The 27,061-nt window shown below is 42.8% G+C and overlaps 1 protein-coding gene across 2 annotated transcripts; it reads left to right on the top strand.

Moving 5' to 3' along the window:
• Positions 1-3,932: 3,932 nt before the first annotated feature.
• On the top strand, positions 3,933-26,533 carry PARVB (parvin beta). 2 transcript variants are annotated; one of them, XM_073567689.1, is made up of 13 exons: positions 3,933-4,119; positions 10,855-10,944; positions 11,411-11,481; positions 12,525-12,627; positions 15,728-15,868; positions 16,548-16,663; positions 17,231-17,289; positions 18,359-18,378; positions 19,086-19,147; positions 19,225-19,293; positions 20,899-21,000; positions 22,805-22,877; positions 24,626-26,533. In XM_073567689.1, the coding sequence occupies exons 1-13, from the start codon at positions 4,008-4,010 to the stop codon at positions 24,700-24,702; spliced, it is 1,095 nt and encodes a 364-aa protein (XP_073423790.1). In that variant the 5' UTR covers positions 3,933-4,007; the 3' UTR covers positions 24,703-26,533. The 2 variants fall into 2 exon arrangements, with proteins under 2 accessions (XP_073423790.1, XP_073423791.1); XM_073567690.1 differs by lacking the exon at positions 3,933-4,119 and adding an exon at positions 10,095-10,588.
• Positions 26,534-27,061: the final 528 nt, after the last annotated feature.

The raw sequence follows: 27,061 nt of genomic DNA, 5'->3' as shown, positions 1-27,061 counted from the left end.
GGTTACTCGCACACTGTAAAAGCTGGGCTGTGATTGGTTACTCGCACACTGTAAAAGCTGGGCTGTGATTGGTTGCTCTGTGAAACAAGGAGAAGGGTTCTTAAATCTACCAAGTTCTGCAGAGTAAATTAAAGGAACAGTAACATAAAAAAAGCAGCAAAAATAAAACTTGTCTTCCTCATCCTCAAGTCATCTAACTTTGATATTCCCCGAAAGTGGAAAAACGCACCAAAAACGCAAAAAAAACGCCGCAAAAAATTCTGAACATGTGAACACAGCCTTACAAACAACAGCATAGCACTCTGCAGCCACTATGGGGCGCTCACCACATATGTAATTATGCAGCTCCCAATACCCCCTACTGGCTGCTGCAGAAAGCCCTGACACAAAACTCGAGGCGATGAAGAATTGGCACCGATCAGGGGTGTACATGGAGATCATGGGGTCCCATATTGAAGATCTAACCTGCCCTTCCCTCCCATGGGCTCCCTGCAGTCACTGAGAACCTAAGGCTGTGTGCACACGTTGCGGACTGGGCTGCGGATTTTTCCCGCGCGGATTTGGCAAAATCCGCAGGTCCAAAGATCTGCGGTTTATCTGAAGAATAGCCTGCGGTTTATCTGAAGAATAGCCTGCGGTTTATCTGAAGAATAGCCTGCGGTTTATCTGAAGAATAGCCTGCGGTTTTGCCTCTGCAATGTTGAAGATGTGAAACCGCTGCGGAATCCGCACAAAGAAGTGACATGCTGCGGATTGTAATCCGCGGAAAAATCCCCAGCGTGTGCACAGCGGTTTTGCTTTTTCATTGAAAATAATGGTACTGTACAACGCAGCTAATTCTGCTACAGATCCGCAACGTGTGCACATACCCTGAGAGAAACAAGATGAACAAGTACCCCGCAGTAGGGGCCCCGTCACACATAGCGACTCCCCAGCGATCCCAACAACGATATCAGCTAAATAGTAATAGTGCATGTAAATAACCTAGGGTAATTAGTTATCACTATTTTGATCAAAAAGTACAATGACTGATATACAGCTGATAACACAGGATCCACCATTCACAATAGGTGATGTCACAGCTCACCTCCTCCTCCTGTACAATGACTGATATCACCTCTATATACAGCTGATAACACAGGATCCACCATTCACAATAGGTGATGTCACAGCTCACCTCCTCCTCCTGTACAATGACTGATAACACCTCTATATACAGCTGATGACACAGGATCCACCATTCACAATAGGTGATGTCACAGCTCACCTCCTCCTCCTGTACAATGACTGATAACACCTCTATATACAGCTGATGACACAGGATCCACCATTCACAATAGGTGATGTCACAGCTCACCTCCTCCTCCTCCTGTACAATGACTGATAACACCTCTATATACAGTAGATAACACAGGATCCACCATTCACAATAGGTGATGTCACAGCTCACCTCCTCCTCCTCCTGTACAATGACTGATAACACCTCTATATACAGTAGATAAGACAGGATTCACCATTCACAATAGGTGATGTCACAGCTCACCTCCTCCTCCTCCTGTACAATGACTGATAACACCTCTATATACAGTAGATAACACAGGATCCACCATTCACAATAGGTGATGTCACAGCTCACCTCCTCCTGTACAATGACTGATAACACTTCTATATACAGTAGATAATACAGGATCCACCATTCACAATAGGTGATGTCACAGCTCACCTCCTCCTCCTGTACAATGACTGATAACACCTCTATATACAGTAGATAACACAGGACCCACCATTCACAATAGGTGATGTCACAGCTCACATCCTGCTCCTCCTGTACAATGACTGATAACACCTCTATATACAGTAGAAAACACAGGATCCACCATTCACAATAGGTGATGTCACAGCTCACATCCTGCTCCTCCTGTACAATGACTGATAACACCTCTATATACAGTAGATAACACAGGATCCACCATTCACAATAGGTGATGTCACAGCTCACCTCCTCCTCCTCCTGTACAATGACTGATAACACCTCTATATACAGTAGATAAGACAGGATTCACCATTCACAATAGGTGATGTCACAGCTCACCTCCTCCTCCTCCTGTACAATGACGGATAACACCTCTATATACAGTAGATAACACAGGACCCACCATTCACAATAGGTGATGTCACAGCTCACATCCTGCTCCTCCTGTACAATGACTGATAACACCTCTATATACAGTAGATAACACAGGATCCACCATTCACTATAGGTGATGTCACAGCTCACCTCCTCCTGTACAATGACTGATAACACTTCTATATACAGTAGATAATACAGGATCCACCATTCACAATAGGTGATGTCACAGCTCACCTCCTCCTCCTGTACAATGACTGATAACACCTCTATATACAGTAGATAACACAGGACCCACCATTCACAATAGGTGATGTCACAGCTCACATCCTGCTCCTCCTGTACAATGACTGATAACACCTCTATATACAATAGATAACACAGGATCCACCATTCACAATAGGTGATGTCACAGCTCACCTCCTCCTGTACAATGACTGATACCACCTCTATATACAGTAGATAGCAAAGGATCCACCATTCACAATAGGTGATGTCACAGCTCACCTCCTCCTCCTGTACAATGACTGACAGCACCTCTATATACAGTAGATAACACAGGACCCACCAGTCACAATAGATGATATCACAGCTCACCTCCTCCTCCTGTACAATGACTGATAACGCCTTTCTATACAGTAGATATCACAGGACCCACCATTCACAATAGGTGATATCACAGCTCACCTCCTCCTCCTGTACAATGACTGATAACACCTCTATATACAGTAGATAACACAGGATCCACCATTCACAATAGGTGATATCACAGGTCACCTCCTCCTCCTGTATAATGACTGATAACACCTCTATATACAGTAGATAACACAGAATCCACCATTCACAATAGGTGATATCACAGCTCACCTCCTCCTGTACAATGACTGATAACACCTCTATATACTGTAGATAGCACAGGATCCACCATTCACAATAGGTGATATCACAGCTCACCTCCTCCTGTACAATGACTGATACCACCTCTATATACAGTAGATAGCAAAGGATCCACCATTCACAATAGGTGATGTCACAGCTCACCTCCTCCTCCTGTACAATGACTGACAGCACCTCTATATACAGTAGATAACACAGGACCCACCAGTCACAATAGATGATATCACAGCTCACCTCCTCCTCCTGTACAATGACTGATAACGCCTCTCTATACAGTAGATATCACAGGACCCACCATTCACAATAGGTGATATCACAGCTCACCTCCTCCTCCTGTACAATGACTGATAACACCTCTATATACAGTAGATAACACAGGATCCACCATTCACAATAGGTGATATCACAGCTCACCTCCTCCTCCTGTATAATGACTGATAACACCTCTATATACAGTAGATAACACAGAATCCACCATTCACAATAGGTGATATCACAGCTCCCCTCCTCCCCCTCCTGTACAATGATAACCCCTCTATGTACAGTATACATTGCTCCGTGCACGATTATATCCCTGGGCCGGTGCCACTATGACTCCAGCGCTCTTCTTCCCCCCCCAGAATAAAGCTTTCTGTCATGTCCTTGTACAATGGAATGGAAAAACAGAAATCTGTCACGTGTGAACGCAGCCTAAGGAGCTGTGCCAGATAGGTGCACTGAGATGCACAGGAGGTGATAAGTGAGGGACCCCACAGTGTACAAGGCTGGGGGTCCCCTCTGGTTGTGATTGGCTCGGAGTTTCCAGGTTGGATCCTTCTGGTTCCATTGTTGCCCTGGTGGGTGGCTGCGGACCCTCCCTGCCCAGCCCTCCACACTCCGCCATTGGAGGCTGATAAGTGCGGCCACCGACACATCCTCTTCCTGTCTCCTCTTATCACATGAGGACAATCCTCCCTCCTCCTCACTCTCATCCAGGGGGAACATGTCAGCCACCCCCAGGTCTCCCACCCTGCAGAGCCAAAGGATGAAGAAGGATGAGTCCTTCCTGGGCAAACTGGGGGGCACACTGGCCAGGAAGAAGAAAGCCAGAGAAGGTGAGAGGGAGAGAAGGGCAGCGAAGAGCCAAAGGGGGCAGCTGTGTCTGGTCTGGGGAGTTTTATAGAGGGGGCTACAGGAATGGCAACTAGTGCAGGAATGGGTTAAAAAGAATGACTAGTGTGGGACAGGATAAGGTGAATGATTGTTGTGGGAGAGGGCAGGAATGGGTTAAAGGGGACTGGCTTGTGACCAGGTACCAGGAAAAGGGGGGGGGGGTTTGGAGAGGAATGGGTTAAAGGGATGGAGGGGTGTGGGGACTGGAGAGGAATGGGTTAAAGGGACTGATCAGTGTAAGGTGAGCAATGAATGAGTCAATGGGCCTGAGTAACTCCTTCATGTCTGGTCCCAGGATAGTCAGTCCCTTTAACCCATTCCTGTCTTGCCATACTCTAAATAAACCAGCTAATCCCATCCAGTTCCGCACTGATCATTCCCTTTAACCCATTCCTGTCCCACACTCATCAGTCCCTTTGCACTCATTCCTGTCTGGTCCTAAATTAAAGGGACTGACCAGCACAGGGTTATTGAGAAAAGTGTCAAGTTTCAGGCGTCCGCTGTGCTGTCACCCATTTTAGGCAGTCAGGATAGAGTTAACTGCGCCGCGGCTTATCGCTGAATTCGGTGACCGGTGATCGTGGCTGATCTGATCTGACAGCGGATTAAGGGGCGGAAAGTTCTTTATCCTCCTGGTCCTCCCAGCACTGAAGGTGCCAACTATGGGGGACCCAACTTTCTTACTGTGATGCCTCATACCGGTGGTCTTATTAGCTTCATATACCCTGCGCCACCTCTCCTAATGATATTGCTGAGCAAGGGAAGCACAGCCTCTCCGTGCCGTGTCCAAGGGGAATCCGTCCCCCTATGGTCCTCACGGATCTGAGCTTCAGCTTTCATGACACTGAGCCTTCAAATCCCCTGCCCTGCTTTACACAACCATAGGAAAAATCTACACAATTCTGGCTACCTGCAGCCACCACTAGAGGGCGCTCCCTGCATACAGTTAGTAATATAGGGTCATTTAAAGGGATTGTCCATTTCTGGGGACTTTTATGTTTTTTCTTTCTAAAAAGCGTGTAACACCCACCCCAAAAAACAAAAACGGGGGTCTCTTATAAATATTTTGCACCATTTGGCTTTTACAGGCTCATTATTATTATTTTTTTATTGTTTTTCATCACCCGCTCCCACCACAGAGTGACTATTCGCCTTGTAACCCCTACAATTTGGCTTCTTGATCCGCCTCACCATAAGAGAACCGTGATTTCTCTACATACCGCAATGCAATGGTATAGCCGTACAAAGTATAAGCGATCACACGTTCAAGTCATAAAAGGACTAAAAAAAAATAAACATAAACAGAGTTAAAAAAAAAAAAATAAATAAATAAATATAAAAATCATACTAAAAAATAAAAAACTTCAATTCAACCCTTATAAAAAATAAAGAATAAACATATTTGGTATCATCCTGACTTCCCAGAAAAGTTTGATAGATCCAAAAAAAAAAAAAAAAAAAAATACAATAAACAGTGATCACATTTTTTTTTTTTTTTTAGTTTTTTTATTTTATTTATTTTTTTTTATTTCTACCACTAAAGCATAAAAAAAAAACAACAACCCTGGAGTTTGGTATCGCCGTCATCGTACTGACCTACAGTTTTTTTTGCCCTGTTATTTTTTTTATTTATTTTTTTTCAACCAGAAAATGATTGCTGTAAAAACAATGACAACTTTTTTTTTTCCTCACAATTTTGCCTCATTTGGAATTTTTTTTTTTTTCTAAAATTAATGGTGTCATAAAAAAAAAAACTTAATGGAAAAAACTCCTCAAAGAGGAGGTTAAAAAAAAAAAAAAAAACAAAACATAAAAAACATAAAAAAAAGCATAAAAAAAAAAAATAACATCAACCTATCCTTTTGCTTCCCCTTTTCCTATCCAGAACATATGCACGCTCCCTCTGGCCGAGGGTGCACGTGTCCATGTATCTGCATTAAGGGGTTAAATATAATAATAATAATAATATAATTATTAAAAATAAAATAAAAATGGTTCTGAATGCTGACGAAGGAGACCTAACGTGTTTTCTAGAGGCGCTGTAGCATCGGCTGAGGTTGCCAGTGGCTGGTTTTAGTAGCCCCTCTCTGTGATGGGGTGTGCACAGCCTGTTGTGTGGTGACACAAGGCGGCCATTTTAACCTTCGGTGTTTGTAGTTGTACAGGGACGGCAACACTTGGGTGTGAGGAATGTGCATCCTGAGGGCAGGGAGGAGAAAGCCTATAAATTTGCACAGGCCTGAACATAAAGGCCTCGTGTAGGCGGCCATCTTGTGTAACCGTGAGCCCGTAGACTGCTATGGGGGCCACACTTTACCTCACAAATTTAAAAAATGGGTTGTGTCCACTTCATTTTTATTTTAACGAGCGTGATTTGGTGCCAAATACTAATGTAGAAGTGTTACAGGGTCTCCTTCTTCCTCACAGACTGACCAGCTCTACTGTCTACAAAATGGCCGCCTGATGGAGATGCTTCGGCCTCCTCCGCTGTGGTAGCTCTACACGCGGGATAGCAGGGTTGTTTTTTTGTTTTTTTTTCGTTGGAGGAGTCTGAAGGACATATTGGGTCGCTTGCTTCGCCACAAGCAGCCATTTTGTGCACCGGGTGGTTTGTTAGGATGGCGGCGCTAACAATTGCAGGAGGAGAACCTGTCATACTTGTATATTAGACGGTGCCATAAAGTAATGTCCACATCTTATCTGTTCTAATAAAAAAAGCCTTTAAAGCAAGTACAAAAAACAAACAAACCTGTAGTGCAATGACACCATATGGCGGTATATAGAGCGCTCCATACAGAACCACAGGGACCTCCCACCTGCCAGAGGACTGACACTGCTCTATCTAATATATAGCGTGATATCCCGTGTATACGGCCACGTGTCGCCTACATGGGTTGAATACAATCTATTGTTCTCTGTTATCAGCCATTCTACTCAGGAATGGGCTGACTGAGTAAGGAGACATTATAGCAGAGTCAATCGAACCCGTTGACTTCAGCAGGAGTACCGGGGGCTTCCTGACGGATGGGGAGGAAAGTTGAATAACATCAACCTATCCTTTTGCTTCCCCTTTTCCTATCCAGAACATATGCACGCTCACTCTGGCCGAGGGTGCACGTGTCCGGGAAGAGCCTGTAAAAATGAGCCGTAGATATTTCTCTACCTGTGTGACCAATATTAGAGACTTCTCTTTTATACATCGGTCCCACTCTTATGGGCGCAGTGCCCCTTTAAATTAAATGGCCATTTTTATGCTTTATCCCCTCCCTGGGTGAAATGCCGCTATCTGCAGGAAGCAGCAGGGCTACGTCACTTGCTTTGTCACTTTGGTCACGGTTATGCTATATAAATACCAGAGGAGTCAAGATTGTTCCCGTACGGTCACATCGGGCGGACTCGTCACCAGAAAACTAAAAAAAAAAAAGAAAAGTAAGATGAAAGTTTTCTTCCCTTTCATTAGATGAAATGGAAAAGCAGCACAGAGTATTTCAGGAGGGGAGTGTGTTGGCGGCTGCGTGTCCTGCTTACACGTGAGATTAGTGTGTGTGTGTGTGGGGCATTGCTGCATATAATGAGGGGCGGCTGTATGTGGAGGTTTACAGCAGCACAGAGTATGTCAGGAGAAGCCAATACTTCTGAAGTACTGTGTGTATATAATGTGTGTGCCCCCTGCTGTTCCTCAGATGCATTACAGGTAGCAGCAGTCACCCCGGTTGGGTCACATATTAGCATCACATGTCAGTCACATTGTGTCTCGTGAACCCCGGGGCTCAGTTTTGTGGTCGGTTACTTCTCCTCAGACATGGCACACTAAAAGCATGAATACTCTCCGCTCTTTATTACTCAGCGGCAGTGCAAGCTATTATTCTCTGTTATCTGCCAGTTTAGGCTGCCTATAAGGCTTTATCCCTGATATTTATTATGTGACCGTTCCCAGAACACAAAACTGCCACCGACTCTTCTGCTGCTGTCTTAGATCGGACAGAAAGTTTTTTTTTTTAATACGAACCCTTTTTTCCCTTCCTTTCTTTTTTTTTCTTCTCCCTTTTTTCTTCTTCCTTTCTTTTTTTTTCTTCCCCCTTTCTTTTTTCTCCTTCCTTTTTTTTTTTTCTTCTTCCTTTCTTTTTTTTCTTCTCCCTTTCTTTTTTTTCATCTCCCTTTTTTCTCCTTTCTTTCTTTTTTTTTCTTCCTTTCTTTTTTTCTTCTCCCTTTCTTTTTCTTCTCCCTTTCTTTTTTTCTTATCCTTCTTTTTTTCTCCTTCCTTCCTTTCTTTTTTTTCTCCTTCCTTTCTTTTTTTTCTTCTCCCTTTCTTTTTTTCTCCTTCCTTTTTTTCTTTTCCCTTTCTTTTTTTTTTTTTCTTTTCCCTTTCTTTTTTTTTCTTTTCCCTTTCTTTTTTTTTTCTTTTCCCTTTCTTTTTTTCTTCTTCTTATTTTTCTTCTTCCTTTCTTTTTTTTTCTTCTCCCTTTCTTTTTTTTTTCTTCTCCCTTTCTTTTTTCTCTCCTTCCTTTTTTTTCTTCTCCCTTTCTTTTTCTTTCTTTTGCCTTTCTTTTTTTCTTCTCCATTTCTTTTTTTCTTCTTATTTTTCTTCTCCCTTTCTTTTTTTCTTCTTCTTATTTTTCTTCTTCCTTTCTTTTTTTTTTTTCTTTTTTTTTCTTCTCCTTTTTATTTGTTCTCTCCCTTTTTTTTCTCCCTTTTTTCTTTTAAATCTCCTTTTCTCTGTAAAACTTTACGGAACTCTTTGTGTTAGATTGTGCCCATTAGGGGGCGTTACTACAGAGTTTGTCCGGCCTAATGCTGCTATCACAGGACATCACAATCCAAAAATGGGATTAAATAACAATGTTGATTAGACAATTTTTATATCTGAGCCTCTCCGCCCCGTCCCTCTAAAGCTAAGCAGTCCTGTGACCCACCTCAGCAGATTGTTTTAAATGATACCGTCCCCATGTCAGTGCAGACCTCACCCCATAACATGTCTCCTGATTCCAGACACCAAACTAATCACCTTACCCCCGTTCTGTAATTTCCTCAGACACCTCTACAGAAAACATCTTGACGTTGAGCATTCTAGGAATTTTCCCCAAAAAATGGCCAATAGGATCTTGGTGATGGCCATTGTTTGCCCCCTGACTGCTAAAGTACTTCATACCTCCCAACTCTCCCGGATTTAGGAAGCTGTCCTGGGGGGCTGACTGCATGTCCTGACTTCTGTTTGTGTCCTCAGGCGTTGGGTGCAGTGTGATTCAATGGTGGAGCAGGGAGACATCCGTCCCATCTGCTCCCTGCTCCACCGTTCTCTGCACCTTCTGGTGGATGATGTTACTACATTGTGTTCCGCTCTTTATGTAAACTGGATTACTTTTTCATTTTATTATTTGTACGGCGGCCATGAAAAGTATATTGTACTGTGTGGGGTAACTTTTCGCCATGCAGAAAGTGACATGTCAAGCCCGGCATGCCAACGTGAGGAGACTTCTAAGCCTTGCTACTGTGTGGGAACTCCAAAAGGACGTTATTTCTGTGCGGGCGCACAAAAAGGACTGGGTCGAGTTTAAGGTTCTATCTAAGGGCAGGGTCAGACGGCCGTGTAACTCCTGCGAGAATCGCATCGCACTGCACGGACTGGCCGGCACCTCTCCTGACCTGAGAAAGACGGCGTGATGGATTACTATGCAGCCGTCAAGCTCAGGTCAGGAGAGCCGACAGCCAGGATGAGGTTTACCCTGCAGTTCTCGCCCGAGAAATTCGGCAGTCTGTCTCTGCCCTAAAGTTCTACCTCTCTTCTGTATTTCACAGTTCAGATTTGTACCGTTTTTAGATCATTTAGTTGCAGTGAACTGCGGCATCTAAGGGGGTTAAACGGGTATTTTTGGAATTATCGGTGACGGACAATGTACCGCCCTTGTGTAATCTACGGGCGTAAGAATACGTCTGTAAGCCGGAAGAATCACTTTTTAGGGGGTTGAATATTTTTGCAAGACGCTTACACATGAGTCTGATTGTATAGACAGAGCTTGTGGTTGGCAGTCGGGCGACCGACCGCAGCATCTCCGTAGTGAGCTAATTATACTGCATAGCAGCTGGCACCGCTCCTGGCACAGCACGCCCCTCCAGCGACGCTGCAGCTTTTATACCATTATTTCTCCTAAATTCCCATACTGTACCGCTCATTAGTCACCCCCCACCCACCGCGGGAGACGGCTCCTCTTTTCCTGCCAGCTGTCCAGACCCCTCCAATCTGCCCGGCTCCTGACAAGACCTCATCGTCGTCACCCTGTCAGAAATAACCCGGCTCTAATCTGCGACCCCTGCTCTTTCCTCTTCTTCTACGTTGCTGACCCCAATCTGGGAGCACCATGTCCGGGCTCCTGTGTAGGAAACGCAGAAAGGAGGTCGCCGAGGAGAAGCCAGGTTTGTAGGATTGGGTAATGATTGGGAATGGATTATTGCCAATGCCACGCTCCGGAGTAAGGCGCTAGATCAATAGGATCCGGATTATGGACTTTTTTTGGTGCAATCATGAGGCTTCCCTCCGCAATACAGCAAGGGCATGGGCTCCGTATTACATACTGTATGGGCCCTAATGGTCGTCGCAATAAATGGGATTCCTATAGGAATCTGTATAAACCTCCGCGTACCCAAACTGAACACAGTCTATACTTTTTCTTTTTGCCTAGTGAGCGATCTCCAGGATGAAGGCAGAAACGCCATCAACGCCCCGATGTCACCCAGCACCATTGATATCCACCCGGAGGACACCCTGCTCGGTACAGTATTGCCTCAATATCATTTTATAATGGCAGCTTTTATTTACTTTTCTTAAAGGGATATTCCCATTTTCATCAGAGGATATATTTTTTTAAAATATGCAATACTGTGCATCCCATTGTTTGCTAAACACAGCGCCACCCTTTCGATAGTGGCTGTGTCTGGTACTACAGCTCAATCCCGTTCGCTTGAATGGGACTGAATTGCAGTCAGCACAATTCCAGGACCCCTCCCCCCGATTTATTGAAAGTCTATCCCCTTTAAATTTTTTTACTTCCCTTTTTTGTATCATTTTTTATTATTATTACTGATAAATTCCAGGATGGAACGTAATGACTTCAGAGTCACTTGATGAGTATTTTCCAAGGGCATCTTGTGTTCCTCTTGTTATATCCGTCTATCTTATTATTAACATTGAGGCTTCTGTCATGTCTCTGACCGATTCTCCACTTTCTGAACGCACAGAAGAGAATGAGGAGCGGACCATGATCGACCCAAACTCCAAAGAAGAAGCAAAATTTAAGGAGCTTATAAAGGTCAGAGCAATATATCTTTTATACTGTTTTTTTTTTTTTTTTTATAGCACCTCACAGGTCGTTTGTGGTATTGTAGTTGAGCCTCATTGACATAATTGAAGTTGAACTGTAATACCACATGCAACCTGTGTACCAAGGTGGCGCTGTTACTTGAAGAAAGCGACCAGGCTGGTTTCCCATCTACACCGCTCAGTACTGCTGTATAGTTTCCTCCATGTTGCTGCGTCTATTTGTGTGCTAAGTAAAAATGAAAATAAGGAATCTATCTCTGAATGGAGATAATATAGCAGCTTGTCCCCCAACACCACCAGCTCAGTGCTTTTAAGGGGAAATGAAAATTGTGAAAATGCAGGATAGAAGTCATATAATGTCTAGGAATAGTTATTCCTAATGTACATACACAGGGCAGCTTATTCTGAAAAGTTACTTAAAAGAATGGTTGCCCTTTAAATAAAGTTTTCATTTGAGCTCAAGGATTTAAAATCCATAGAGAAAACAGAAATGACAAGTGTAACATTTTTCTTTTTTTAGCTCACTCCGTAGAAGGATTCCCAGCTACACTGCCCAATATTGCTGTATAATGTTCTCGTGGATTCGCAGCTACACTGATTAGTACTACTGTATGATGTCCTCCATGCTGCTACTATCTAAATTTGCAGCTACACTACTCAGTACAGCAGTACTGTATGATGTCCTTTATGATGCTACTTACTGGATTCGCAGCTACACTGCTCAGTACTACTGTATAATGTCTTCCACGCTGCTTCTGGACATGTGCTAAATAGAGACAGGAGAGGAGGAATCCCTCATGTCTTTGTGTGCAGTGTATACAATACATCATAGCAGTTAATCTCTACCCACTAGCTCAGAGACAACTGAAAAATGGAAGGGACAAGTCATATATCAGCGTTATTCCTCATGTACGTACATGCTGAACAGTTAGCTGAAATGACAGGTTTGCTTCCCTTTAAGGGTGATGGCGGACTGACTTCTTTTCTGTTTAATGATTATGCACCCTCCATAACTTCCTCCTGCCTCCGCAGGTCCTAATAGACTGGATTAATGAAGTCCTTGTAGAGGAGCGGATAATAGTGAAGAACCTGGAGGAAGATTTTTACGACGGACAGGTCTTACAGAAGCTCCTAGGTGACTAAAACTATAAACTGCCTGTATGGATGTGTGCAGCGGGGTGTGTACGCTTTATGGCTGCTGCAAAGAATGGGTGGTAACGGGCAGAAAAATGTCCCTAGAAAGTATTGGGTTTTCACCTTATTGGAGCCTTGTGCTCCTGCTCCTTTTGACAAATTTCTGTTCCAATTGCTTAAATAATACTGCTATACAGTGCCGCCACCATCAAACATTGCACATACGGTATAGTATAACAGCGGCTAAATAAATACCGCAATATGGGGCTCAAATAATACCAATATACACTGTAGTTGCATTACTTTATGTATAGAGCCAGGTTTCTGTTCACTTCTGGAAAGCACGGCTCATTAAAGGGTCGAACACTGACTTTTATAGCGTTCCTACTTCCAGTAGGCGTCACTAGAAAGAACTCCTTCTTTCTTCTGAAGGAGAATTGCCGTAATTTGCATAACTTTTTTGGAATAACAGTACCCCCCCTCCTAGACCATCAGAAGTCATGACCTAGTACCACCCAACATACCTACCGATTTTTTTTAATTTTTTTTTTTAATTATTATTATTTTCCAGTACTTGCCCATTAGAAATACACAGATACAGAACCAGAATGGCACAGTACTGTAAACTAGTGGTCATTTTTGGATACTGCTGTTCAGATCCTTTGATAGCAACTGGGCCGGCCACTACATGGTGTATGGAACTCTTTATACATATGGCTGCTGCTGTATCTAACAGCAGATCACTAGGGATGTCGGACCCCAAAAAATCTGATATGATGACTGATGAAAGCTCATCAGTACTTTATTTATGGAGAATCCCTTTAATTGTAGTCAATAACTTTCAGGGACCAAACAGAGATCATGGAAAATGGTTTCTCCAGTTTCTCCATTCCGGAAGCATTAATTAATTTCAATGACCTACACCTGGGATTTAATCTAGCCGGATGGAATGGAATTATGGTCTTTAATTATGCATCGCCTTCCTTTTTGCCCTCCTTAAAGGTTAAGTCCAAATTAAATTACTTTTAAATCTGCGGAAGTCGCCGCTGCTCTTTATAAATCCATGCGGAGCTTAACCAACTTATTTAATTAATGTGGGAACGATGTGGGATTTTTTTTTTTTTTTCCCACTTTATTTTCAATGGCTATTTAACTAAGAAATGAGCTGCAATCTTCGGAGAAACTCATCAGTAAGTGTTCCATTTTTTCTACAGCTCCCCCACAGGAAAAATGGAAGTATTGCACAGTTTCCACTTAAATCTATGGCCGGTCAGAGAGCCGTGGTTTCCACTCTGTGAATGCTCAGATGTGATCGGAGGTATAAAGTTTACCTCCGTTCACCGGTGTCAGCTGATGGGACTACTGATCCCATCATCCGACACCTGCTGCCGCTAATAACAGTGAGAGCAGGAGCGGCGGATAGGAGTATTCATTACTCCTGCGCTGTAAATAAATAATTAACTGCCGTGATGTCGGTGAGAGTTTTTCTCACGGTGCTAGCAGGGATCTCACTATGGTCACAGCAGTTCAGCCCGGCTGGGAACGCAGCCTCAGTGACTGGAGGTAACCTTGATGATGTCACCGCCGGTCACTGACGCTGCGCTCGCAGCAGTTCACTGGTTTTCATCCTGGATGGTCGAATCTTGGCACTGTCCAGGTTGAAAACTGTTTATCCCCAGACATGGATTACCGCGTGGGACACAACGACGGACAGGTATGGTATATTGTTTTTATTTTAGTTTTATTACAGGAGAATGAGGGCTTCAATGGAGTTAGGCGTTAGGTGCGTATAACTGTGTTTGTTATTTTTAATTAAAAAAGTAAAAGTGTGTTTTGTTTTATTTCTAATAAAGGACTTTATTCTGGCTGTGTCTTTATTTACCATGTAACTATAGGATTAGTAATGGATAGGTGTCTTATAGACGCTTCTCCATTACTAAGCCGTGGGTTTGATGTCCCCTGACATCAAACCCACAAATATGATCCCCACTTGCCACCACTGCAGGACAGTGGGAAGAGCCAGGCAAAGCACCAGAATTGGCGCAGCTAATAGATGAGCCTTTTCTGGGCTGCTATTTTTAGGCTGTGGGGGGTCCAATATCCATGGCCCCTTACCAGCCTGAGCATACCAGCCTCCAGCTGTCTGCTTTAGCTTGGCTGGTTGCCATTAAATAATTTTAAAAACACAGCGTGGGCACTCCTCTGTTCTTGATAACCAGCCTTGCTGATAGCTAAAGGTTGCAGCCCCCAGCTGTGAGTTTGCCTTGCTGGTTATCAAAAATACAGGGGAACCCACGTCATATTTTTTTTTTTTTTTAAATTATTTACCGTGCAGGAGCAGCTGATGAATACACCCATCAGCCGCTCCTGCTCTTGCTGTTATAAGCGGCAGCAGGTGTCGGATGATGGGATCAGTAGTCCCATCAGCCTACGGCAGTGACTGGAGGTAAACTTTATACCTCCGATCACAGCTGAGCGCGCACGCTGTCTTTTGACAGCGTGGGAACTGCAGTTCTCTGACTGGCGGTGTTTGCCGTGCTGCCATGCACATGACAGCGTGATAAACACCCGGTGTTCGGGCAGCCGAACCCGAACAGAAGCACAGACTTCCTGGTGAAAGTCAGTGTTCGGTACGGACGCCGGACTTTACTGTTCGGGTTCGCCCATCTCTAGTTGTCACACTTGTCCATTGCTGGTATTGCAGCTCAGCCGTATTAAAAAAAAAAAAAAAAAAAAAGGGGGGACCTGTCACATGCCAAAAATTAATTTTTATAATCGTTCTTGTTCTCCTGAATCCAGTGATGTTTTTGCTTTGTTCCTACACCTCTCAGTTCCTGAGATATGACCCCTTCTTCCTTGTATTTAAAACTAGACTTATCAGCCAAGTGGGAGTGGTCTTAAACTCTCATGCAGGTGTTTCCTTGGTAACTCCCACTTGGCTAACAAGACTTGATTTCTACACAGGGAAGAAGGGGTCATATCTCGGGAACGGAGAGGAGCAGGAAGAAAAGAAAAACATCACCGGATTCAGGAGAAAAGCTGCGTTTACAGCAGGCAAAAAAAAAATCTGATACCTGTACCTATTTTTTAATTTTTTTCAGAGAAGCTGGCAAACCGAAAACTGAGCGTTGCTGAGGTGACGCAGTCTGAGATCGGACAAAAACAGAAGCTTCAGACCATCCTGGATGATATACAGGAATTTCTGAGACCGCAGGGGTGGGCCATACGCTGGAATGTCGATTGTAAGTGGATCTGCTAAGTTGATCAGTGTCCTCCTGTTGGGACCACCAGTGATCAGCTGTGAGAGAAAACTGGCGCAAGTGTTCAATTTAACTGCAGCACCCCTACAGGAGAAATTAAGCATTGCACCCTGCTCACTCAAGCCATTGGGTTGTCAGGGTCATTACACTTGGGTTGGGTGCAGGTGTATGGAGCCTGCTCAGCAGCTGAGCCCGCACTATACACAGTGGATGGCGGCGGCTGTATTATACAGCCAGCACCAGCCTCTAGCAGCAGTGACCAGAGCTAAATATGATCGCTGCCATTTAACCATTTAGATGCCACTGCCAATCTTTCACTGCGCGTCTAAATAATTGCGATCCATGTGCACTGAATCGTAAGGGTACCGACGTGTTGCCCTTCCAGCTGGGGCCATATTAAAAGCCCCCAATGCCGCCATCTTTGTACACCCATGAATCCCAGCTCAAGGCTAGGCTTTGTGGGAGATCCTTTTTTTTTCTACTAACTTGCAAGTTTTATATATATATATATATATATATATATAATATTTAAAAAAAATTATATACATATTTATTTTGGGGGGGGGTACGTTGATGGAGGAGTCTTGCATTCTTAGCTTATTACAGAATGAGAACTTGTAATATATTATTATAACGTACTTTTTCCATTCCTTACCTCCAGCGATACATGGAAAAAACCTGGTTGCCATTTTGCACCTTCTAGTAGCGCTGGCCATGCATTTCCGAGCTCCTATACGACTACCTGAACATGTGTGTGTGCAGGTGGTGGTGGTAAAGGTAAGACTTTATATATAATATTATTTTTTTTTCCTCATACCTCCCCCATCATCTGCGTTTCATATACCATTACACACTAGTTTACAACTTTTTTGTGAAATTTTATCGGGGGCGAGTCGGTTTGATAATTTTAATGAGCGCAGACAATTTTCCTAAATGGCCACTAGATGGCAGCAGAGCTTCACATTAGAAAACCTTCACCCCAGGCGGCAAGTCCGCAGTCCGATCCCAGCGCTGTTCCGATATCCCAGCGCTGCTCCTACAGCTGATTTTTTTTTTTTTTTTTAAACTTTTTAAATTGTTTTTCAATTGGTCATTCCGTGTGGTTTCTGGGTCAGAATTGTTTTCTTCTTTCCCCACACAGCGCCACCCCTCTCCACAGGTTGCGTCTGGTATTACAGCTCGGCTTTGTTCGCCTCATTTGGGTCTGAGCTGCATTACCAGAAACATCCTGTGAACAAGGGTGGCGCTATTTCTGAAAACAAAGCGGCCGTGCCATCCTCTATAAAGAGGAAATCTCAAAACTTTTTTTTTTTCTATTCCGAATCTCCTGTCCTTGCCTTTCAGAAACGAGAAGGCCTCCTGCAGACGACCCACGTGACCGAGGAACTGACAACCACGACAGAGTGAGCGCTTCCTAAATACGCCGCACTTTCACGCTGTACCAGAAGCCAGGCTGTTGTCTGAACCGCCAAAAATCGTTACTCCTGAGCCACACTCAAAAAGTGGCCACTTGCTTGCTTACCAGGATGCCATTTTTTTTTCATTACCCTGCTTTCTTTTAGAAACAGCGCCACCACATATATGCAGGTTGTCTCTGGTATTGCAGCTGAGTTCCATTGAAGTGAATAGGGCTGAGTTGCAATACCACATGCAACCTGTGGACATGGATGGCGCTGTTTTTTGTAAAGCAGGAATGTACACCGCTGGCTCTGCTTATACAGAGTATTAGAAATATATAATAACGGCTCTCGCCGTGACTGACGACCTGAAAATTACGTCCTGATAACATGAGACGTGACTAAAATATAATTGCTTTTTAACTCATCTCCAGCCAGCCGAGGCTCCGTATCCACACTTAACTGGACACTTGCCTGCAAAATGAGCTAACTGAGAATCTGTCAGTGAGCTCTTTCTGCTAAGGCTTGATCTCCTTTATCTGTCTTTTTTTTTCTGAGCTCCTCTGTGTTAATTTGTGACCTCAGACCACATCTAAGTTGAGCTGAACTTTGATGCGGTCATAAATCAACTAAGAGGAGCTCAGAAAATGACAGATAAGAGTTACAAACTCCATCTTGGTGTAGTACTGTACAGAGGACATAGAAGGCAAACGGCGCAAAAGTTTTAATAAGAAACTGTTATGAAATGTATCTTTAGCCCCAAATACATTCAGGTAAGTTAAAAAAAAAAGGTGAAGTATCCTTTAAAGGGGTTGTCTGGCCTTTGGGGAAAAGTTTGTGACTGCAGACTAGTGAATCTTCATGCACTGTGAGGAGGTGGCGGGCTCGTGACGGCAAGTTTGTGATTTTTTTTTTTTTTTTTTTTCAGACATGAAGTCACATGCCGACTAGACATGAGCAGCCTCGCTCAGTGCAAGTGTATTGTGCGAAGCCGGACACGTCTAGTCTGAATGTGGCAGCCAATATGGCTTTTTTTTTTTTTCTAATTGACTTTTCTTTTTTTTTTTTCTTTTAGGATGATGATGGGAAAATTCGGTAAGTATCGTCATATTTAAAGCCCTTCTCGGTGTCTCATCCATATCTCATTTTGAGAGACTACAACTCCCAGTATCTGCCTGACAGTGGGAAAAAGTAGGGGTCCGCCGCAGCACCGAGTATTTATTTAAAGGGGTCATCCACAGTGACAAATGTATGATCGATTATGAATGCTGGGACCCCCCCCCCCGCTGATCCAGAGATCGGGGGGGTTATGAATTCGCTTGAGTTAATGAAGTGATAACAGTGGATTCACTGCTATGAGTTTAGGGGGTCCGATAGGGCGCATGTGTGACCCCTGCTATGTAGTGAATGGTGCACTAGGGTGAGGGGGCCATCTAGACAGTGTTAGAAGGACTTGTATACAGTGAGCTCTCCAGCTCCCCCTAGTGATGGCGCCAGCAGACAGAATTTATCATAACACTGTATACAGTGAGCGCTCCAGCTCCCCCTAGTGATGGCTGCCGGTAGACAAATACATACGTTAATTATATTCTTTGTGGGGGATTTGGAGATCTAGAGCTCTGGCCGCTTTCTTCTTGTCCACAGGTTGTGTCTGGTATTGTAGTTCACCTCCATAGAAATCAATGGGATTGAGGTGCAATACCAGACACAACCTGTAGACAATGGTGGCGCTGTTTGTAAAAAGGCAGCAAGCCTACTATTTATTTTTTTATAATAGTGTGCCATCGTATCTCTCCTCTCAGAGCGTGACGCGTTCGACACCCTCTTCGACCACGCTCCTGATAAGTTGAGTGTTGTCAAGAAGGTGAGTGCTCTGTGGTTCCTGACGTCGGTCCGGATGGGATCGTGGACGCTCTTGTGACGTCTTCGCTTTATTTGCAGTCGCTGATCACGTTTGTCAATAAGCATCTAAACAAGCTGAACCTGGAGGTCACCGAACTGGAGACACAGGTACCGTCGCCGTCCCTGCACTCCAGGCCCTGAGCATGGACTTAAAGGGATTGGCCAGGATTAAGTAAAAAAAAACAAACAAAAAACATGGCTCGGAGACCGATCACACATGCTGGACAGGCCCCTTTAAAGATTCTGACACTTCCCTTACATTCCGTGCTCTTTAACCCATCCTGACACGTTCGCAGATGTACATCACAAGTGGGGTTCAGCAGTAGGACGTGGGCTCCAGAGTTGACCGTATACCGGGGGGGGGGGGGGGGGGAGTCACTAGCATCTGCCTCCATTAGCTAGGACTGGACCACCTGCTTCAATCACTGCTACTTTAACCAATTAGATGCTGCTGTCAATCTACAACTGCAGCATTTGAGTATTGCAATCAAATGACTGAGTTCACATATATAAAACACACACATACCTCCACGACTCTTGGTGTACTGACCTGTCTCCTGGTATCTGTCCCATTCTCTGGACACTGTGCTGACAGACACAGCTACCCTTCTTGCCACAGCTCGCATTGATGTGCCATCCTGGATGAGCTGCGCTACCTGAACCACTTCTGTGGATTATAGGCACCGCCTCATGCTACTGTACAGTACCTCTAGGGGGGAGAGCAATGACAAAATGCAACAGTGACCAAAACAACAGCCAAAAAGGATGAGAACAGAGAAATGGTCTGTGGTCACCCTTTGCAGAACCGTTCCTTTATAGTGGGTGTCTCACTAATTGCCGATCATTTCTATTTGCACAACAGTGCAATCAGTGTTGTTTCATAACTGGACGGGTTGATTTCACAGAAGTGTGATGGACTTGGAGTTACATGATGTTGTTTACGTGTTTTCTCTATTTTTTTGAGCAGGGAATTTTATTAAAGGGAATCTGTCACCCTTTTTTCCCCTATTAGCTGCCGGCAAGAACATCAGGGGCTTATCTACAGCATTCTGTAATGCATTCTGTAATGCTGTAGATAAGCCTCCGATGTAAACTGAAAGAGAAGAAAAACACGTTATATTATACTCACCGAGGTGGGCGGTCCGATGGGTGTTGCGGTCCGGTCCGGCGCCTCCCTTCTTCATGCGATGACGTCCTCTTCTCCCGTCCTGAAATGGCTCCGGCGCAGGCGCATTGCTCTGCCCTCTTGAGGGCAGAGCAGAATTCTGCAGTGCGCAGGCGCCAGACCTCTCCCGACGCCTGCGCACTGCAGGACTCAGCTCTGGCCTCAACAGGGCAGAGCAGTGCGCCTGCGCCGGAGCCATTACAGGGCGGGAGAAGAGGACGTCATTGCATGAAGAAGAGAGGCACCGGACGGGACCACGACACCTATCGGACTGGACCGCCCAGCTCAGTGAGTATAATATAACGTGTTTTTCTTCTCTTTCAGGTTACATCGGGGGCTTATCTACAGCATTACAGAATGCTGTAGATAAGCCCCCGATGTCTATGCCGGCAGGTGAAAGGCCAAAAAAAGGGTGACAGATTCCCTTTAATATATATTTTTAACAATAAATATATATATATATATATATATCTATATATATATATATATATATATATATATATATATATATATATATATATTACTGGGTTTATTTTTTTTGTCCCTAGTTTGCCGATGGCGTCTACCTTGTCCTCCTCATGGGACTCCTGGAAAACTATTTCGTCCCACTGCACAACTTCTTCTTGACCCCTGAGGACTTTGATCAGAAGGTAAGCCGGATATAGAGAGTACGGTAACTTTGACTTATCTTGCATTGTTCACATTCACAATTCTGCTGGATTTTATTTTTTGGAAACCATCAGCAAGTTCTTACAACACAAAGAATAGATAAAGGCGAGAGGTGTGTGCTTTTATTGATCTAATTGTATGGCCCACAATTCATTATGGGGAGTACAGTTTTATTTTTCTGATTAAATCTGGGTATCGGGTCTACGAATAGTTGAATTCTCCTTGAAATGTAAATTCCGGAGCTTTTTTTAAAATAACTTACGTTCTGCTGTTCCTCGTGGGCGTGTCCTTTGTGTCCTTTACACACTGATTGGACAGTATGTAAAGGACACGCCCCCATCTGGTAACACCCAGTTGTCTATTTATACATTTCTAGGAGGAACAGCAGAGGGTCGGCACGATGTAGAGTCCTAACATGCTCCAGAACTTTGGCTTACAATTCTAAACTAAAACAGATGTGACAGGAGAGATGACGGCTCCAATTTAAAGGCAATTTAGGGTTGATTTTAGCAAAATTGCTCGTAATTACCCGTCAAACGTTTTGTACCAAAAGGCCAATTTCCTTGACTTCTTGTGTGCACATCTTTTGCAAACACTTCTTAGAAATATGTAAAACAAATTATACATGTAAATGAAATATTTTCCCGTAATTGTTGAATTTTTTTTTTTTTTTTTTGCTTAACATTCTGCATCAAACTTGCATAAATCCAAAGGTGACATTTTAATTTGTCTACCTTGATATTCAGACTTTGCCACCTAGTCGACTCCTCACGGTTCGTGCCATGCGGCGCTGGCAGGAAAATAACAGCTTTATCTGTAATTAATCTGATTTTTTTTTTTTTTAAACTAGCGTTTCCTTTTTATTCTAGGTTGTGTTTGGTAGTATGTTCCAAGTGTGTGTTTGTTTTTTGTTTTTGTAATATATATTCTATTTTTGATGATTATACATAGTAGCTCAATACTAAGCTATACGAAACTTTAATATATCATCTTATCAGAGAAATGTGCTGCTTTCTCCACTTATGAGCCACTTCATTCCACATTCCCTCCTGCCTTTTTGAGTTCATCATTCACTTTGAAAATCACTGAGGGATCAGATTATAGCTGTCTGTAGAAGTCTATATTTAGAGAGGAGAGGAGGATCAAAATAAGTGCACCTAGAGAAATAAGTTGTTTTTTTTTCTTCCTTCTAGTAAGTGTTTCTCATTCCAGAGCTGGATTCACACCTACAACTGCTCTGTACTTGTATATAATGTCCACTATGTGCTACATAGAGACAAGAGAGTAGAAATTCCTGACTTGTGATAGTGGTGATACCATCAGTGATACATTTGCCACCTGTCGGATGACAGTTGTTGCTAAAGGGACATCCCCTTTAAGGCGAGACTTAGTTAATATAAGGAATCTATGGCTCTAGATGTCTGAGATGTATTCCAGGATTGGGACAAAATAAGTGCGGCTAGAGAAATATTTTTTTTTTTCTTCTTTCTAGTAAGTGTTTCTCATTCCAGAGCTGGATTCACAGCTACAACTGCTCAGTACTTCTTTATAATATCCACTATATTATGCTTAGAGACAGGAAAGCAGGAATCCCTGACTGGTAATATCATCAGTGACACATTTGCCATCTGTCAGGTGATAATTGTTGCAAAAAGGACATCCCCTCTAAGGCCTGACTTTGTTAGTGCATGCAATCTATGGCTCTAGATGTTCTGAAATGGATTCCAGGATTGGACATGTATCCTTGTTTATCTTGTGATTTACAATGAGGGTCTCTTGTTGCAGGTCCACAATGTGATCTTTGCTTTTGAATTGATGGAAGATGGAGGTCTCAAGAAGCCAAAAGCAAGACCAGAAGGTATGGATTATTACAAGCGGAAAAATTCTTTACAGCTAATATCAATAAGACCGTATACATGCCAGATTATCAAATATTCTAGTATATTGGATGCAGAATGGTGACTTTAAAGGGGATACTTGGCTGATTTATTTTTTATTTTTTCCAAAACGGCGCCACCCCTATTGACAGGTTGTGAGTGGTATTGCAGCTCGGTTCAATTCAAATCGAAAGAGCTGACCTGCAATACTTGACACAACCTGCTGACAAAGGAGGCGCTTTTGTTCATAAAAAATATATAATTTTATTTATTTTTTGTTGTACCCTTTAAGAATCTCAAGGACAGTTAGTTTTTTGATCTCTCATCATTTGCAAGGCCAGAGCTTAATCTCCCTGCAAGTCGATATCTGTCAGTATTCTGTTCCTGGCGTGGAATAAAATGACTCTGTAAATTGGGGTTATTATTCTAATTTTTGCACGTCGCCCTGAGGTGGCGAGGATTACAAATCAATGTGATAATGGACTTCGCTCTTCACAGCAAAAGCTTGGCAATTCCATTTCCTTTTTTTTTATTCCCCTTGAGATACTAAATTTACAGCAATTCGATTGGTTCAATCTGTTGTCAGGGTTACATAACGGAATAACCTTCACCTTGTCCAAGTCGCGATGACGCTGGGCCAGGAGTTGTCCGTCACAGGGATCAATGAATAAAAATCAAATCTATTAGAACTGTCTTCTCAATGAAGAAAATCCCTTAAAGAATCTGCGATCAGCTGATCGACTCCTAGTGTGGCTGAGCTTTTTTCGCTACAGCGGCCACTTCTGGCGAATTGTGGTATTACATGGTGAAAATTCAGATGACCGAACGGGAATCGTTCTGATAGCGCAGGAGAGTCCTTCTGATATGCCTATTTGCTCTAGTAGGGCTTGTGGTCAGGGGAAATCTGTAGAGGAGTACCAATGTTTAACTAATAAAAAAAAAAAAAATAGTTTTGAATAGAGGAGAAAAATAAAATGAAAAAAATATAACGTTAATATACAAAAAATAAAATAAAAATTATATATAATATATTATGTTTTATTGTGTTTATAATAAATATATATATATATATTTGTAGAGAATAGAGGGGGGGAAATTTTTATTTATATATATATATATATATATATATATATATATATATATGTATTCTATATCTATACAGTATGTATTTATAAAAAAAATTTTCCCTCTATTCTCGACAAATAAATAAATATATATATATTAGTGTAGTAATATAAAAAAAAATTATAGTGTATTGATAGAATAAGTGCACTTTATGGTCCGCTGTAGAAAATTCAATGCTTTATAGAGTGTAGAGTGGTTACAAAGAGCGTCTCCTGTTCTGGAGGACCCACCCTGTCCTGCAGTACACAAGGGACCAGCAGTAAACAATGTACAGAGCGAGGGCACCACAGCGCCATATGCACTGTAGTGGCCGTTCTCAGCTACTGCAGTTCAGCTCCCATTGAAGTGAATGGGATCTATGTTGCGATACCTTAGAACGGCCACTACGCTGTGCACGGCGCTGTTGTGTCCTCGATCTGTTGACCGTTTTTTTTTTTTTTTTTTTACTATAGATTGCTCCTGGACGCTGATCATTAAGGTGTCGGCTGACTGATCCACACCTATCAGAAACTAATGCCTTAAGTCCTAGACAACCCCTTTAAGCTCCAATGTATAAATAATAATAAAAAAAAATCTAATTTTTCTTTTTCTTTCTTCTTTGCAGACATCGTAAATCTGGACTTAAAGTCCACAATGAGAGTGTTATACAACCTGTTTACAAAGTACAAGAACATTGAATGAGACACCGCCCCCCCCAAAAAGACTATAGTTTTTATTTTTTCTTAAAGACTGAATATAAATGTTGTTTCAGGAGTCACTCCTCCACGTTTTCAGCTATCACATATAATAACTTTATCACTTATGTCTGGAAAATGTAGTTCACCTAAACTATATGGGTAGGGACTAATCGCCGTTTCGCATGGGAGTCGCGCTTCCTCTGAGGCTCCGACGAAGCGTAACTTGCATGCGAAACATCTGTCAGCCAAATTGTCTACACGAGCTCTGTTTGGAACTGCAGATAACGCTTATTTTAATGTCCGGTGGTGAGTGCGCCTTTTTATCTACGTACAATAGTAAATGAGCCTCCGCTCCATAATGACGGGTTGTGTAGAAGGTCTCGGTCCCGGTCTGCTCCTTTTTCCGAACGTCTTGAATGCTGCACAGTCAAAGTGAAATTCAGGTCCGCGGCCCCTGAATTATTCATCAACGCTCTTTGTATTACTTAGTAACATCCGCAGGTAATGGCGAGATTCTCGGCCCGACATAAATTTCCATTCCTTAAAAGAAAAGAGTTTTAAATATAAAATTGAGCCTATGTGCACACGTGCGGAATTCCCGCGGATTTTATGCGTTTTTGCCTCGTTTTTTCGCATAAAATAAGCAAACCATTGACTTCAATGGCATTCCGCACATGCTGTGCTAATGCTGCGTATTTTTTCGCGATGTGATTCCGCCGCATGCTCATTCTTTGTGCGGAATGGCGGGGATTCCGCACACGTAGGAATGCATTGATCCGCTTACTTTCCGCATGTGGCTGTGCCCACCATGCGCAAAGTATGCGGAAAATGTGCGGATGGTACCCACGGTCCGGAGGAGAGGAGACTGTCCTCCAGGTCCTGGGTACCATATCCCTATAAAAACTAGAATTAAAGTAAAAAATCGTGATATTCTCCCATTCTGGCGTCCCCGATCCTCGCGATGCTCCCGTTCCCAGCGATGCCTTGCGACAATGACCTTTGATGACGTAGCGGTCTCGCGTGATGCTACGTCATCTGGGGTCATTGTTGCAAGGCATCGCTGGGAACGGGAGCATCGCGAGGATCGGGGACGCCGGAAGGGGAGAATATCACGATTTTTTTAATTATTTTTTTTTAACTATTTTTAACATTCTGTCGTTTACTACTGATGCCGCACAGGCAGCCTCAATAGTAAAAAGTTGGTCACACTCGTCAAACACTATGTCAATCAGTTCTCCAAGCGATGCTACAGCCAAAGTAGCCATTTTTATCTAAACCTGTGCCACCCCTTTAACTAGGACATCCGGGCCGGCCATATTTGTGGTCATCCAATCTCCCCGGCATGGCTTATGCTAAGAAATTACTTGAAAATGACTTGTATTTACTTTTATTTATTTTATGAGAAACCATTTTTTTTTTTTTTTTTTTTTTGACCCCTGCAATACCTGACACAGCCCGTACACTGGAGTGGCGCTGTTTTGTGAAAATACAAAAAAATTGAAATACTTTTAAATGGTTTTTTTTTCTGCAATCATTACAAATGTTTTTGCTTTGTTAATACTGGAATGATCATATCAGGACTGGTGTTTTTTCTAATTTATACCAAAGAGCCATGTAATACTGAATACCTATAATGTATTACTAATCATTACCCTGTGTGCCTGATGGAAGCCCACATAGAGAAGAGTTCCGCTCCTGTGTGGATCCATCTTTATTTCTAGAGCTATTTATGTTGGGAGGGTTTTCGCGCCTTTTTTTTGTATTACGTGTTCGTGTATTTATTCACTGGAAATATGTTAAATATGACTATAATAAAATATGATGTGGGATACAGACTGTAAGGTGTGTTATTACTTTTTTATTTTATTTTTTAAGGCATTGTGACAGTGAAGCTCCACCTGCCATTAATTTTCATAAGCGGAATCTGTCTATCTTCTCTAAAAAAAAAAAAAAATTGGCTGCTATTTTTAAAAAAATTTTTTTTGTTCATACTGGAACAAAAATTAAAGAATAAAAAAAAGGTATACGAAAGAAAAACTTCGCGTAGTCCCTACTATACCAAAAACATGTGATTTTGAAATTTAAAGCACTAACGCCCAAAACGCTAATGTGGCAAAAATGGCTTAAAAAAAAAAAAAAAAATCATACTAAAAACCCCAAACCGCCTCTTTAAAACGTTTTTTGTCTTCCAAAAAATGAGACGTCAGAAAGCACCTTAATGAGGGACTGTGCGTTTAACCCCTTCATAAACCTTGATGTATCTTTAGGCTTTTGATGCGGGCTCCGACGCTGATTTTGGAATCCAAGAAAGTTAGTCCCGCAGAAACTTCTGGGCTCCGTTCTGTCCCTTTTAATAGACCGTA

The sequence above is a fragment of the Dendrobates tinctorius genome, unplaced genomic scaffold (assembly GCF_039654945.1).
Source record: "Dendrobates tinctorius isolate UK_male_01 unplaced genomic scaffold, ASM3965494v1 ptg000020l, whole genome shotgun sequence".
Lineage (NCBI taxonomy): Eukaryota > Metazoa > Chordata > Amphibia > Anura > Dendrobatidae > Dendrobates > Dendrobates tinctorius.
The sequence above is the reverse complement of the archived record's forward strand: the minus strand, read 5'-3'. Positions and strand labels throughout refer to the sequence as shown.

What these genes read in the sequence shown, in the direction of transcription:
- PARVB (XM_073567689.1), top strand. Translation starts at nt 4,008, where the DNA reads ATGTCAGCCACCCCCAGGTCTCCCACCCTGCAGAGCCAAAGGATGAAG. An exon ending in TGCAGGTGGTGGTGGTAAAG is followed by an intron (nt 16,664 to 17,230) that starts GTAAGACTTTAT and finishes CTTGCCTTTCAG; the next exon opens with AAACGAGAAGGCCTCCTGCA. An exon ending in GCCAAAAGCAAGACCAGAAG is followed by an intron (nt 22,878 to 24,625) that starts GTATGGATTATT and finishes TCTTCTTTGCAG; the next exon opens with ACATCGTAAATCTGGACTTA.